This window comes from Microcaecilia unicolor, chromosome 4 (assembly GCF_901765095.1).
Source record: "Microcaecilia unicolor chromosome 4, aMicUni1.1, whole genome shotgun sequence".
NCBI lineage: Eukaryota > Metazoa > Chordata > Amphibia > Gymnophiona > Siphonopidae > Microcaecilia > Microcaecilia unicolor.
This window is the reverse complement of record NC_044034.1, coordinates 266,173,283-266,187,571: the sequence shown is the minus strand read 5'-3', so window position 1 is coordinate 266,187,571 and position 14,289 is coordinate 266,173,283. Positions and strand designations below refer to the sequence as shown.

Genomic DNA, 14,289 nt, shown 5'->3' with positions numbered 1-14,289 from the left:
TATCCTGTATTCCAATTAGTTTAAAAAAAAAAAAACTCTTCCCAATCACGGCCTCACCATTTTAACTCAAAGGGTTTTTTTTTTTAAGTTTGTGTTACAGACCTTGCTTTTCGACTTGAAGGGTGGTTGCCTCTATAAAGAGCTCTGTAGCCTAGCTGAGTTGAAGAACATTCTGTAACATAGTTACCCTCCCCCCACCTCAGAATTAAAAAAAAAAAAAAAAAAAAAAGAGTTAGCTCTGATGGCTGAGGCTGTGTGAGCTATACACCAAGGTACAGTAGATCTCAACATACCTGATTTTCTAGTCACCTGTACCGAAATGCAGCTTTTAGACTTACGGTTACTAGACTTTATTCACAAGCACACACATTCAGGGTGTGCTTTCTAGCCAGAAGCATTCAGCTGCAGTACAGCCTCACAAAGTACACAAGGTGTGTTACTGTGTTTATGCAATAAAAAATGGTTTCATCCGAAAGAATAATATAAGTGTCTAATAGTGCTGGTGAGTATCTCAGCTGAGTTACAGTACATGACAGAATCGGTGCATTTCTTGGTTCATTTTAAGCTTCTGGCAACAGTTGCTCAAGGTATGCTGTTATCCTTCTGCCCTGCAAATTATTACGAGTCATGAAACAGAGAAGACAATGTCAGGCAAATTGATTTTATAAGCTTTCTGAGCTACATTGTTACCGCTTTGAGTTGATGGTGAAAAGCAGAATACAAGCTTAAACTCAATTCTGCAAGACCTGTTCAACTTTTGCAGACAACAGTTACTATAACAAAATGTTGATAGTAGATAATACTGAACAAATGATACACACTAAACTCAATTCTGCAGGTAACAAGTGATAAGTGGAGGGGCATAATCGAACGGGGCGCCCAAGTTTTCCCGAGGGCATCCTCGCGAAGGGGCGGGAAAACCCGTATTATTGAAAGATGTGCATCCATCTTTCATTTCGATAATACAGTTGGGGAAGCCCAAATCTCCACATTTAGGTCAACCTTAGAGATGGTCCTCCCCGGTTTTCAGCGATAATGGAAACCGAGGACGCCCATCTCAGAAACAACCAAATCCAAGGCATTTGGTCGTGGGAGGAGCCAGCATTCATAGTGCACTTGGTCCCCCTCACATGCCAGGACATCAACCGGGCACCCTAGGGGGCACTGCAGTGGACTTCATAAATTGCTCCAAGGTGCATAGCTCCATTACCTTGGGTGCTGAGCCCCAAACCCCCCCCTTAAAACCCACTCACCACAACTGTACAACACTACCATAGCCCTAAGGGGTGAAGGGGGGCACCTAGATGTGGGTACAGTGGGTTTCTTGTGGGTTTTGAAGTGCTCACATTTACCACTACAACAGGTATGGGGGATGGGCCTGGGTCCACCTGCCTGAAGTGCACTGCACCCATTAAAACTGCTCTAGCATATTGCTGTCAGGGAGCTGGATATGACATTTGAGGCTGGCAAAAAATATTTTTAAAGTTTTTTTTAGGGTGGGAGGGGGTTAATGACCACTGGGGGAGTAAGAGGAGGTCATCCCCGATTCCCTACGGTGGTCATCTGGTCAGTTCGGGCATCTTTTTGAGGCTTGGTCGCAAGAAAAAATGGACCAAGTAAAGTCGGCCAAGTGCTCGTCATGGACGCCCTTCTTTTTTCCATTATCGGCCGAGGACGCCCATGTGTTAAGCACGCCACAGTCTCGTCTTCGCTATGCTTCTGACCAGCCCCCGGGAACTTTGGTCGTCCCCGCAACAGAAAGCAGTTGAGGACGCCCAAAATTGGCTTTCGATTATGCCGATTTGGGCAACCCTGGGAGGAGGACACCCACCTCCTGATTTGTGTCGAAAGATGGGTGCCCTTCTCTTTTGAAAATAAGCCTGCTAGTGTTCATAAAACATAAAATCTAACCATACTACATAAAACATCACAGAACTGACAACCAAAAAACAAATACAACAAAGCTGAATTTGCTCCCTGCAAAATATACCAGTTTATTTAATATGCTCCAGAGAAAGTTAACTGCACTTAATTGTAATTCTATAATCTTAGAGTGTACATCCTTTAGCACATAACTGCCAGGGTTATAGACATGGGAGGGGCATGTGGGTCTGGGCTGTACCAAGCACTTTCACGCTAAGGTTACAGAATACTTTCCGTTATGGGCCTGGTTTTATATATGGTGCCTAGAATTAACTAGTGCTAGGCAATTACGCCTACGCGTATTCTAAATACCATGTGTAGATTTATGCACAGTATTTAGAAAATGCTTAGGTGTATTTAATGTGACTGAATCTATGCATGTTCATTTATGCCAATGAAAAGCTGGTGTAAATCCCTGCAAGTAGATTTACGCGCACTGGCCTATATTTTATAACAAAGCGTGTAGATTTTGAAATGCCTGCAAGATGCCCATTTCCACGCCTCCTAACCAGACCCCTTTTTCCCTGTGTACATTACAGAATGCACTTAGAAATGTACACGTGTAAATTCGAAATTTTTGCACAATTAATCTACATGCGTAGTTATAAAATACACCGGGATTTATACACAAGACGCGCTATATAGAATCTGGGGTTATGTGCGTAACTGACAGCATTTAGGTGTAAGCATTTGCACCAGCCTTTGACAGTAAGTGGTCGCGCCTAAACTTAAGCGTGTAAATACAGATTTACACTAGTCTTCTATAACAGCAATTATACAAGCTTAGAGCACAGTTATCAATGTGTGGGCTATCATTAAGACATGTTACTTTACCATTAACTAATGCTATTTTGGCACAAGTCCCATTTTATACAATGAGACCTGGTGGCTCTTTTTACTAAGCTGCAATAAAATCTGCAGTTACTGCGGCTTAACATGGGACTTTACGGTGTGGTATCTGCAAATTTAACAAGGCAACTATTGGGGGCAATCCTGCATTCGCTCTCTTACAGGTGCTGCATTAAATTGTAGGTAACACGTGACACTGTGCTTGGAGTTGGTGAACACTTAGGACCAGATTCTATATATGGCGCCTGAAAATATTTCCGCCTAGGCGTATTCTGTAAACCGCGCCAGTTTATAGAATACGCCTAGTGGCCATGCCTGTGCCAAACTCTAGGCGCATCCATTAATGCGAAGTAAAATTCTGTGTAAACACCAGCGCCTAAGCCGCAGAGCAGGTGTATTCTATAACTGTGTGCATAAATTTTTGGAATGCCCACTGTCTGACCGTGCCACGCCCCCTTTTTGTCAGTACGCATTAGAATTTATGCAAACTTTACAGAATACGCCTAGCAAGTTGTGCATGCAAATTCTAATTAATGCCAATAAAGTATCAATAATTGCTTGTTAAGAAGCAATTACTGGCACCGATTGGTTTGTTAAGTAATTAAACTGCATGCGCAAATCCAGAATGCAACTGGATTTGCATGTGTTATATAGAATCTGGAGCTAGCGCCTCCTATTGAGGTGGTAGTAAGTGGTCCCAGGCCACCTGCAAATTGACAATTAGCATGCTAATCGAAAAAAGCCTTCTACGTCCATGACACGCACCCCAACACAAAAAGCACTTAGAATGCTGTTTACCATATAAACATAGAAAAATGAAGGCTCCCTACATATTTGTCCCAAGCATTCTTAAACTCTTCTTAAACTCAGATTAGAGGCCGACAAACTGCAGTCAAAACTTTTATGAAACTGAAAACTAAAGTTTGGTTGTGTAAATGTGAACCAATGAGGCTCACTGCGGATTGTCATAGCTTGCCGTTGGCAGCCTTCTGCTAACTCACAGAGATTACCCTCCAGTCCCACAAACTGTAAGCACAGGCCGACAACTGGGAGAGACATTTTAACAAGTCTGAGACACATTTAGGTTCCTAAGTTAATGCAGATGTAGTTAAATATCCTCTGGGACAGGAACATTGAGAACAAAAACAAAAACAAAAAATCATGATTACCAGTTTTTTATGCTTTCCCAAACTGTCCACAAGTAACAAAAGTAGAACCGAGATGGTTCCCAATTTGTATTTAGTGATAAAACTGGTTAAGGACAAGCATGATTTTGATTCTTACCAAAATAAAAGTAAAGGAATCCAGACACTAGTCTACACTGCAGACATTATTACCAGACTGATGCATCACCCAGAATAAAGAAGCCCATTGATGTTACTGAATGTAATTTTTCAGAGCATATATAGTCCTTGCAGTCAAGAGCAATACATTTCTCAAATTATTTTCTAATATATAAACTTCATTTCATTGTAATACCATTTCCCTACTAACACTATAAGCTGACCACTACTTGTGCTTGATAATCACTGCAGGTTCCTTTCCTGCATGCCACAATTTTGGTTGAACGCTGTGTCTTCATCACAGTTGACAGAGCAAGGAAATTCTTTAGAATCACCCAAATAGTATTCAAGCCAGAATATATATAATAATTTAAATAATGAAAGACCATAGCTTCTGCACACGTGGATCTCAGCTAATGAAAAACTAAAAGCCACAGTGCTTTTACAATGGCTGAATTTGTGCCACATTTGGAGTAATGGCTGATGTCACACCTCCACAGACAGGTCAATCCATAAGGAGCTTATCCCAAATTTACTGACAAATTCCTGCTAAACTTTTGTATTAAAGTCAAATCTATGCAACTTCAATCTACTTAATCACTGTAAGTGTATATCACTCAAAGGTAGATGAAACAATCTGGGATCAGACTTGCCAAGTACTTCTGTTTTAATATTTTTGAGCTTAATGTCTGTCTCGATTTTTCTAATCAATTATTTGTTTTTGTGAGGGGGAAGTCTCATATACAATCACTGGATAATCTTTTACTCACTCACCGATGAGATCCTCAATGTGACTATTTGTAATCATTGACTTCACCTCCTTCCTCCCTATATCTGTATACAACCTTTTAATTTTTTATATATATTGTTTTTCTTTTCTGTATACAGTCAATAGGTTTTTGCATTAAAAGCATTTGGAGCACTCTATTTACCATATGCACTACTATGCAAGATCATAATCAAATTATTAAAAAAGAATGAAAAGAATACCCTCACTTGGTGTAGTCAAAGCAGGAGTGATTCCCCAATCATTCTTGCCCATATCAGCTCTACTCTCAAAATCGCTGCCATGACCTCTTGCTGCAGTCTCACCATACTGCCACTACAGGTCACAGCAGCCATTTTAAGAGCAAAACCAACATGGGCAGGAGCAACTGGTGATCATTTCTGCCCTGACTACACCCCTAAACTGCCAGGGATTGTAAGGCAGACCCAAGGGAGGCATCTACAAGTTGGGGGTGAGAGGCAAATCCTGTTCAGAGGGGAGGGGGAGGGAGACAAATAGGACAAAGCACACATCTTTTGGCTTCCACCGAAAACCCATGGTCAATTTCGGCTGAAACTGAAACCATGGCCATAGCCTTTAAGCCATAACCAGGCAGAAAAATAATTCTGAGCCAGTTTCAGCACCATAACTGAAACCGAAACTCAGTCGGCCTCTAATTCAGTACTATTTTCATCTCCACAGGAAGCTGTTCCATGAATTCACCGCCCTTTTCTTGAAGAAATATGTCCTCAGGTTACTTTGGAGTCTACCCCCTTTCACCTTCATCCTATGCTCCCTTTCAATAGAAAGACTCGCCTCCTATGCATTTATGCCACTGCAACGTATCTCCCCCTCTAATGCCTTTTTTCCAAAAGTATATATATTGAGATCTTTAATTCTGCCCCCATACATTTTCTGATTAATACCTTTACCCATTTTAGTAGCCACCCTCAAGACAGACTCCATTCTGTTTATATCCTTTTGAAGGTGCGATCTCTAGAACTGTACACAAATATTCTAAGTCTTTTACAATGCAGCACTAGCATTTTTAGCTCACTCTACAATCAGCTGGCGCTAAATGCTAAGACGCCCATTGTATTCCTATGGATGTCACTGCGTTTAGCACTAGCTAAAAAACACTAGAGCTGCTTTGTAAGAGACACCCTAAATGAGGTCTCCCCAGAGTCTTACACAGGAGCAAAATCACCTCCTTTTTCCTACTGGCCATTCCTCTCCTTATGCACTCAAGCATCCTTCTACCTGTTTGGCCACCTTACCACACGGTAAACCCCATGCTAAGTGCTTTACACAGTTTAATAAAAGTGCCCCCTAATTACTACTAACCTAAGTTCACAAAAAAAAATAACGTCTTGAAGGTGGCCTGCACTGATAACTGCCCTCCATTTATGCTCTCGCTTCAGTTAACAACTCCTTTACATAACATTTTGGCATTAGCAACTATTGAAAACAGGAGGAAACTCCCTCTTTGGTTAAGTGGCTGACACAGTTAATATATATCTACTATAATAAAACTCACCCTCAACGTTCTGAAGACAACATTCTGAAGTCACTCAGCCACTCCCTGAAGGGTTCATGGATTCATGGTGGTGAAGCCACAACACTGACCATGTCTCTCTGCCCCGCCCTCGCATGACGGACCAATCAGAAAAAACACCCTCAACATTCTGAAACACAAAGGACCATCACAACACCGTTCACAGGCAACACTAGGCAACTTAAGACAGACCAATCAGAGGAAACTACGTGACAATAAGGGAGGAGCATTCCCCAGCAGAATGGCTCATTATCTGTGCAGCACGGAGAGCACAGAACCACCGCTGGAAATAGAGAAAAATATTCCTGCTGTGGGTATGTGCAAAAATAGACCGGGGGAGGGGGGGGGGGAGAAATTTTTAAATGCCTAATGCCAGTACTGAAGAGTGCCAGAGGGCCTATAGCACAGACTATATTTGGGATCGCTTGACATGGAGTCAGAGGAGCCGGAAAACAACGTGCCCGTCACCATCTGGGACCTGGGCGAACAGGACAAGCTGCGGCCCAGCTGGATTACCCGCGACCCAGCCAGCAGCAAACAGCGACCAAGGAAGGGGGAGGAGTACTCCTTCCCTGCCTAGGAATCGCTGGAGACTGGCTGCCAAACTAACGAAACAACCGCACACCGACGCACCACCTCCATCATTCGAAAGGCATCCACTCTTTCTTCAACAGAAATGCAAACTAATAATACAAAACAAACAAAGAATACATGGTTTCTCAGGCGGCTGCAGGTAACTCCCCACCCACTTCCTCTTCCCCTTTTGCCGAAGTGGCCAAGGACGTGCCCAACCATCCCCAGCCTCAGGCAAGCTGTCTCCCACCTCGGGGATTCCCCGAGCACCCAGAAAAAGACGGCGCTGATTCCTGCAGCGCATAAATGTTCCAGCATTCCCCTGCAGCCGGCCTGAAATGGACCAAACATACCGGATCACCCCCAGACGGCCCGAGACCGTGCTCTTCTCCCTTCCGCCAACTTAAAACAACCATCCCCGTCCTCAGGCAAGCCGTCACCCACCTCCAGGATACCCAGAACCCCAGCCCAATGGAAAAAGATGGCACTGCTTCCAACAGCACATTTCTCTTCCAGCATTCCCCTACAGCAGCCCTGAAACGGCCAAAAAATACCAACAGACAAAGAACGTGCTCCTCTACCTTCCGCCCATCTAAAACAACACTGCTGCCTCAGCACAACACAAAAAAAAACACCACTCAGCAAAGGCTGACCCCCCCCTACAACCACATTTACATTTCACCAACAGAAAGACCCCCCTCCACAAACCTCCATTACAGACAAAACCACACACACACAATACAACAGAAACACACCCTCAAAGCCACACACCAATCCAACCCACTTTGCCAGCACAGCACATCCCACAACCCCCAAGCAAAAAACAAAACAAAAAAAAGACACACAACAACCTGCACACACACCGCACCCTCACACACTCACACACAAAATAACTCTGTGACACATACACACACACACACACAAAAAAGCCACATGCTAGCGCCCATTTCATTGGTTTCGGAAACGGGCCTTTTTTACTAGTCCTATATAATAAAAAGCACCTCCAACATTCTGAAGCTGACTCTGTGGCACTGTGGCAGTGTAGGGTTCAGCGTTTCATTGGCTCTCACTGTCCCCGCCCTCACGTCAAGGAAACGGAATGCTGCATAGTTGCCAAGCAAACAAACGTGACGTCACAGGAACGAAGAACCAATCAGACAGAACGGAACTTGGAGGAGGGAAATGGAGTGGATTGAATCTCTAACAAACAATCATATACAGGGAGGTATGAACATCAGTGGAGGCAAGTGCACAGAACGGAAGGGAAGACAAACATTTAATCACTTTGTCACTCACACACACCCACACACACACATACAGACATCACACACACACACACACACACACACACTCAATCACTCTGTGTATCTCTCTCTTACACTGTCTGTAAAATACACTGTCACTCTTAGTCTCTCACATGGGCAACTGTATGTTGCATTCTCACGAGTAAGGAACTCTTCTGATGTGATTGTTAAACTGATTGAAGGGCCTGAACAAGGAAAACTTTTACCACATTGTAACACAGTTTACACAAAAAATATTGTATATAGAGAAATCTTACACATGTAAACAACAATTATTTTCAGAATACAACCGTAGAAACATTAATAGCAGGAACTCATTACATTGCTAGTGCCCGTTTCACTGCGTTAAGAAACGGGCCTTTTTTACTAATATACATATATATGAAATTACGTGTTTTGATCACTTATCACAAGACTGTGTCTAAATGGGAGAAGGTCTGGACACCAATTCTGGTCGACTGTGGCAGTTAAAATTTGTGTGAACTGCATTGTTGCGCATTTCCAATTGATATTACATTGTGCGTTGTATGCATAAGATTTCTAAGCCATACTAGGGATCCACACATTTAATATGCAATGCCATCCTACTTTTGTTTGATTATACTCCTCTTCGTTGGGCAGAGGATGTAAAAATAATATAAAAAGATGAAGGGTTAACACGGTGTTTTCATGTTTCATATTGTTCAAAGATTGAAACATAGAAACATGACAGCATATAAGAGCCAAATGGCCCAGGCACAGCAACCACTATCTCCTCATGAAACAGCCATACACTATTTGCCTGAAGTATTTTAATAAAAAAAAATTAAGGTTACTGTAAAACAAATTTATTTTTTTTAACATGAGGGCAGGGGGAGTTTTGAGAGTTCTTAAGACATCTAAGCTTTCTTATTTGACAAATATTTCAATAGTCCTTGTTTAAAAAAAAAAATCCCACACACAAGAGGCAAAAAAGCAGAACTTCCTTATGAATACTAGCAGCTTCACAGATGGTTGACTTGAAAGTGTCCTGTTTATATCACACAACCTTAAAAAGGCATAACATTCACTATAAAACCACTGAAGGTTAAACTCCAGGTTAACCACATGATGAAGTTGTAAGAGCTGGGAGTGCTGAGGGCCAGTGATCACATACAGAAGCGAAGCAATACAGACGGGCAGTCTTTACTGAGCTGTGAGAGCTCAGTCAACAAGACGACATGCCTGACACACATACACAACCCAATAAAACTGTTCAAAAATGTCACACTTGTGTGACCTGGTCTTATAGAAAGATTGCGACCCCCCCCCCCCCAGGTTCTATATAGGCTGCCCAAAGTTGGATGCACAATTTGGGTGCCTATGGTAGATGCATGTGCAAAATTAATTATTTAATGAGGCATTAGTCAAGAATTCATGTTAAACTGGCAATAATCTGTATTTGCACACGCATCTGCCTTAAGCGCTATTCTATAAAATCAGCACCTAAATTCTATAGCATGCAATTCAAAAGGGGTGTGGCCATGGGAGGGTCAAGGGTAGATCAGGGGCATCGCAGAAGTTAGGTGCAATGTTATAGATTATCAACAACTGCACTTCTAAGTGCCATAAGTTGGGCACCAACTAAGTTTTTGGCAGGCGTAAATGCTGGCTTCCAAAGTTAGATGCAAACCCTCGGTTTCTACATATAGCGCCTAAAATTCCAAGCAGAAACCGAAACTTATTCTATAACAATGTGTATAACTAACTGCTTAACTAGCTAATCGGCGCTGTTAATTGGATGTTAACAAGCAATCAGCAGCACTGGCATTGAGATTTATGCGCACAACTCACAAAGAAGCATATTTTCAAAGCACTTAGCCTTCCAAAGTTCCATAGGTTTCTATGGAACTTTGAAAGGCTAAGTACTTTGAAAATATTCCTCTAAGTATTCTATAATGTGCTATGCCCAAATTCTAAGTCGCACAGTTGAAAAGGAGGTGTGGTCATGCGCGGAGTAGGGGCATTTCTAACATCTATGCGCATTGTTATAGAATATACCCAAACTGCGCCTAATTGAGGTGTCCAGATTTATACCAAGTAAAACATGGCATAAATGGTCGTGACTAAATTTGGTCGTATGAAGAGGAGCTCAACGCATTCTATACATCGTGTGGTAATTTAAGCCTATTCTGTAACATACAGGCGTGCTTTAGAGAATATTCCCAGACAATTTTTTCCACATGGATTTTTCAGGCACCATATATAGAATCTAGCGCAAAATCCATTGCTATACTACAGAGTGCCCTTTACAGAACATTAGTTTAGCACCGATCTTCTTGACACCTAACTTTGGGTGCTATTTACTGAAGTCTCCCGTGTGTGTGTGTGCAGTAAGGGGGAGGGCGGTGTTCTCTCACATGCTTCTATTTCATACTTCCATAAACGGCATCACATTTTGTCCTGCCTTTTTCATTTACCATTTACCTACACCTGTGTAATCACTACTCCCTCTGCTTGTTCAGCAAGTTTGCTTTTAGTTGTACAGTATTTACATTGGTCAATGAAGAAGTAATGATTGTGTCAACCAAGTGGGATTACTCTTTTGTAAACCATAATGCCTGCTGTTTTTCTCTTATGTAACTTATCTTAGACATAAAAAGTATTTCATTTTCTAGTCTGAATGTGAATTTAAAGAAAGAATTTCCTCTTTACCTTACCCTTTAAACTTTTCTCTACTCCATTATTTCTCTGCAAAAGCTTGGACCACTTCATTGCTCTTCTGACGAGTACCGCTAGATATCTTGAATAGAATTCTTCATAAGATGTATAATCAAAGTCTTTTGGCCTTTCAAACCCATATGCATCAATTCTAAGATGTGAAAAACAAAGCTGGAGTTTTTTTCTTTTTGTGACAGGGATTCTGTACACGTACTTATCAAATAAAAGTGTACAATGTATTTTTATTTAAATCTATACCAAAAAATTATCTATACACTTGCATTAAGATTAGGACAGTGGTTCACTGACTCTTCAATTTTACTTAATGGGTCTCAGATTATGCCCAAACATGAGCTAAGACCTTGACTGTGGGAGGGGGAAAGAAGATCAACATTAGACATTAGGAGCAAAAGCAAGAGATGAATGAATAGCTGTAGACATGGCATTTGAAGTCACTTGCCTTTCAGGTAGCTTCTGCTATTTGATCATAGCTTAAATGCATGCTCTAAATGACAACATTTCAGAACCACTGAATTAAGGCACACTCTTGTCTGAGTTTTTTCAAAGCAAGGGGATCCATTTTTAAAACGTCTTATCTGCATACAACCTAAAAACTTCCACAATTAAGGCTCTGGACATAGAATCTACTTTGCAAAACCACTGAAGCATATTTGGAGTTTAATGAAGATTCGTGGAAGGTAATTTTATAATAGGGCAAGTAGGTGTCTACTTAGGTGGTATTTTATTAAGACATATGATACAAGTGCCTATATATCTTTATAAAAGTACTAGCATAGGCAGGAAAAAAACCACACCTACCTCGAAGACATGGACAGTTCCACCTGCTCTCAAACTGGCGAGTGTCTTCAAACCTAGATTATTCAAATGCCCGTGTAGATTAACAAATTTTATAATCTTTGTCTATTTTTGAACTCTACTCATGCTTCACCATTTACACCTGTAAGGGGCCACTTATGCACAAAAATTACTACCTCAAAGGTCAAATGTCCTAAAGGATTCCCTCTCCCCTCATTTTATGTCTATGGGGATATTTAGTACATTTGACCTTTAGTACTGAAGAAGCAGCATTTCAGCTTGAGCTATCCTACACTTCTATCCATGGCCTTACCACATCGCTATATACAAATCTGGTAATATTACCAGAAACAGCATCTATAAGATGCTGTTTCATATATAGGACCTGCAGGTGCTGTTATCCACATTCAAAAGGACATCAATCAATAAAATAATATTTAACTTATTAAGGAGTTTAGTACCAAAGTTGGGTAAGATTTTCCCATTATTGCATACAAACGTTTTGTTACTCCACTGTAACTGTAATACCTCTGCATTAAGACTTGTGGACAGTTTCCAACATTTTTCACCTCTAAAAGGTACCACTGGGAAAAGTTATTTTATCATGTGTGGACTCAACTGCATCACTTTTTCTGCTGTTAACTATATGACTAACTATATCATGTTATCCAGCACATTAACTTTATAGTACAGTCCCCGCCCATTCTCCACCCCATTCCACCTTAATGTGGCAACTACTACTGTGTTAGCAGTTAATGCAGCTTAGTAAACAGTCCCCTACATGTGGTCCAAAGGCAAACTTTTGGGGGCTGGGCTAACAGGGTCGGTCTTAGCAATTGTGGGGCCATGTGCAGACTAGTTCAGCGGGCCCCCCCTGCCTGCACCTGTGCCCCCCCCCCCCCGCACCCACCAACGTAAGCCATAATTTATCAGTTTAAAAGGAGGTTTAGAGTAAGAGCCCCACCTCACCCTATACCTTGATATGCATCCACCACTTTTCAATAGAGCAGAAGAAGACAGCGGCAGCAATTTTCATATCCATCAGCTGCAAAGCCCAGAAACTCCTCGCTGCTGCGTCCCGCCCTTGTAGAAGCAGGAAATGACATGAAAAGGGGGCGGGACGCAGCAGCAAGTATTTTATGGGCTAGGCAGCTGACAGGATGTGAAAATCGTTGCCGCTGCCTGATGCTCTCTACTGAAATGTGGATGCACATTAAGGTATGGAGCAGGGAGGTGTTCTGAGACAGGAGGACAGATGTGCCAGAGATGCAGGGCTCCTAGGAGCTCGATGCCCTGTGCGAATACCCCTGTCGCCCCTACCTAAGATTGGGCCTGTGGGCTAAAGTGGATAGGTACATCTGGAATTTTTTTTTTTAATTACACAACAATAAAAAGTTTATTCCAGACATCAATAAATGGTTAATACTGCAAGAAGTGATACTTCTAAAAAAAAAAAAAGTAAAAATAAAATTAAAAAAAAGTTTGAATTTGGGATGAAAGAATCAGAACCATTTGGTGGGTAAACTAATAGGGATTGGAGCCTGGTTTATATCAGCATACCGTCACACACCCCATACTGCACATGACTCCAGCTGCCTCTGCAGAACCATGCACTATAGAAAAAGAAACAAATGCAAAACTATTAACCTGAAGCAAGCAAACGAAAAAAACAAATTACCTTTGGATTCTATCCTTAGCCGTCTCTTCCGCCACCTGATCGGATCTTCCGCCAGTCCCTTTGTAATCCATTGAATTAGTGTCCTTTCTATCCTAGGCGTTCAAGAATACTGACCACACTTGTTAGAACGGGCTCAAGTTGGAGCTACAGACTCTCACCCAATACCCTTCCTGCGCCCCCGGTGATCCCAACTCACTTCCAACTACACCACGCCACAATCAACATTTTTAATTTTCTATTTTCCATCCCCCAAACTCTACAGCTCCAGGTCACCAGCCGAAACTATTTTATTTACTTCCTGCTTTACGAGAAAGGAGAAAAAAAAATCCCCACTTGGAGAAGGAGGAAGAAGGAAAAAACAAGCGCGGCTGTTCTACACCTGTCTCTACCTGATAAGCCTGAGATAATTTTCCACTCCTAAGCACGCCACTAACCTCTCATTGGAAACAAGCCCCATATATTTAAAAAATAAGACAAAACACATGCTAAGGGAGCACAAAAGGAAAACACAAATACTTCTATTGGCGTCTCCCAAAGACTGGTTTTACTTCTAAGTAACTTTAACACAGCGCTCCATAGTCTCGAGCTCAGCCCACCCCTTTCAACTGCCTGTGTCAATCAAGCTCAGGGGCGGAGCCTCCAACTGGCCTCCCTTCTTTCTTTATTCCCTATGGCAGATAACTGGATGGGAGGGAAGTTTGCATTGTGACGTCACAGAATGAGGGATACCCGACACAGAAACTAGTTCCTGACGCGCTAGCGTTTGGGGGTTACCACACGCTGGGGGACATTCCCGGCGTTCCAAAGAAACAACCAGTTGTGGCAGTCATTTATTCCTCCCAGGCAGCTGGGATGGGAAAGAA

General features: G+C 42.0%; 1 protein-coding gene across 2 annotated transcripts in view; it reads right to left on the bottom strand.

The window, feature by feature from the left end:
• GRTP1 (growth hormone regulated TBC protein 1) overlaps nt 1-13,994 on the bottom strand; it is an 80,123-nt gene extending 66,129 nt beyond the window's left edge. Inside the window, exons 1-3 of one of the 2 annotated variants that reach the window (XM_030201518.1) lie at nt 13,427-13,487; nt 11,752-11,804; nt 10,932-11,083 (exon numbers count right to left, since the gene is read on the bottom strand). In XM_030201518.1, the coding sequence (XP_030057378.1) occupies nt 10,932-11,083; nt 11,752-11,762 (163 nt within the window). In that variant the 5' untranslated portion in view covers nt 11,763-11,804; nt 13,427-13,487. Of the gene's footprint in view, nt 1-10,931; nt 11,084-11,751; nt 11,805-13,426 lie in introns of both variants that reach the window. The other variant, XM_030201517.1, reaches the window with a different exon arrangement.
• Nucleotides 13,995-14,289: the final 295 nt, after the last annotated feature.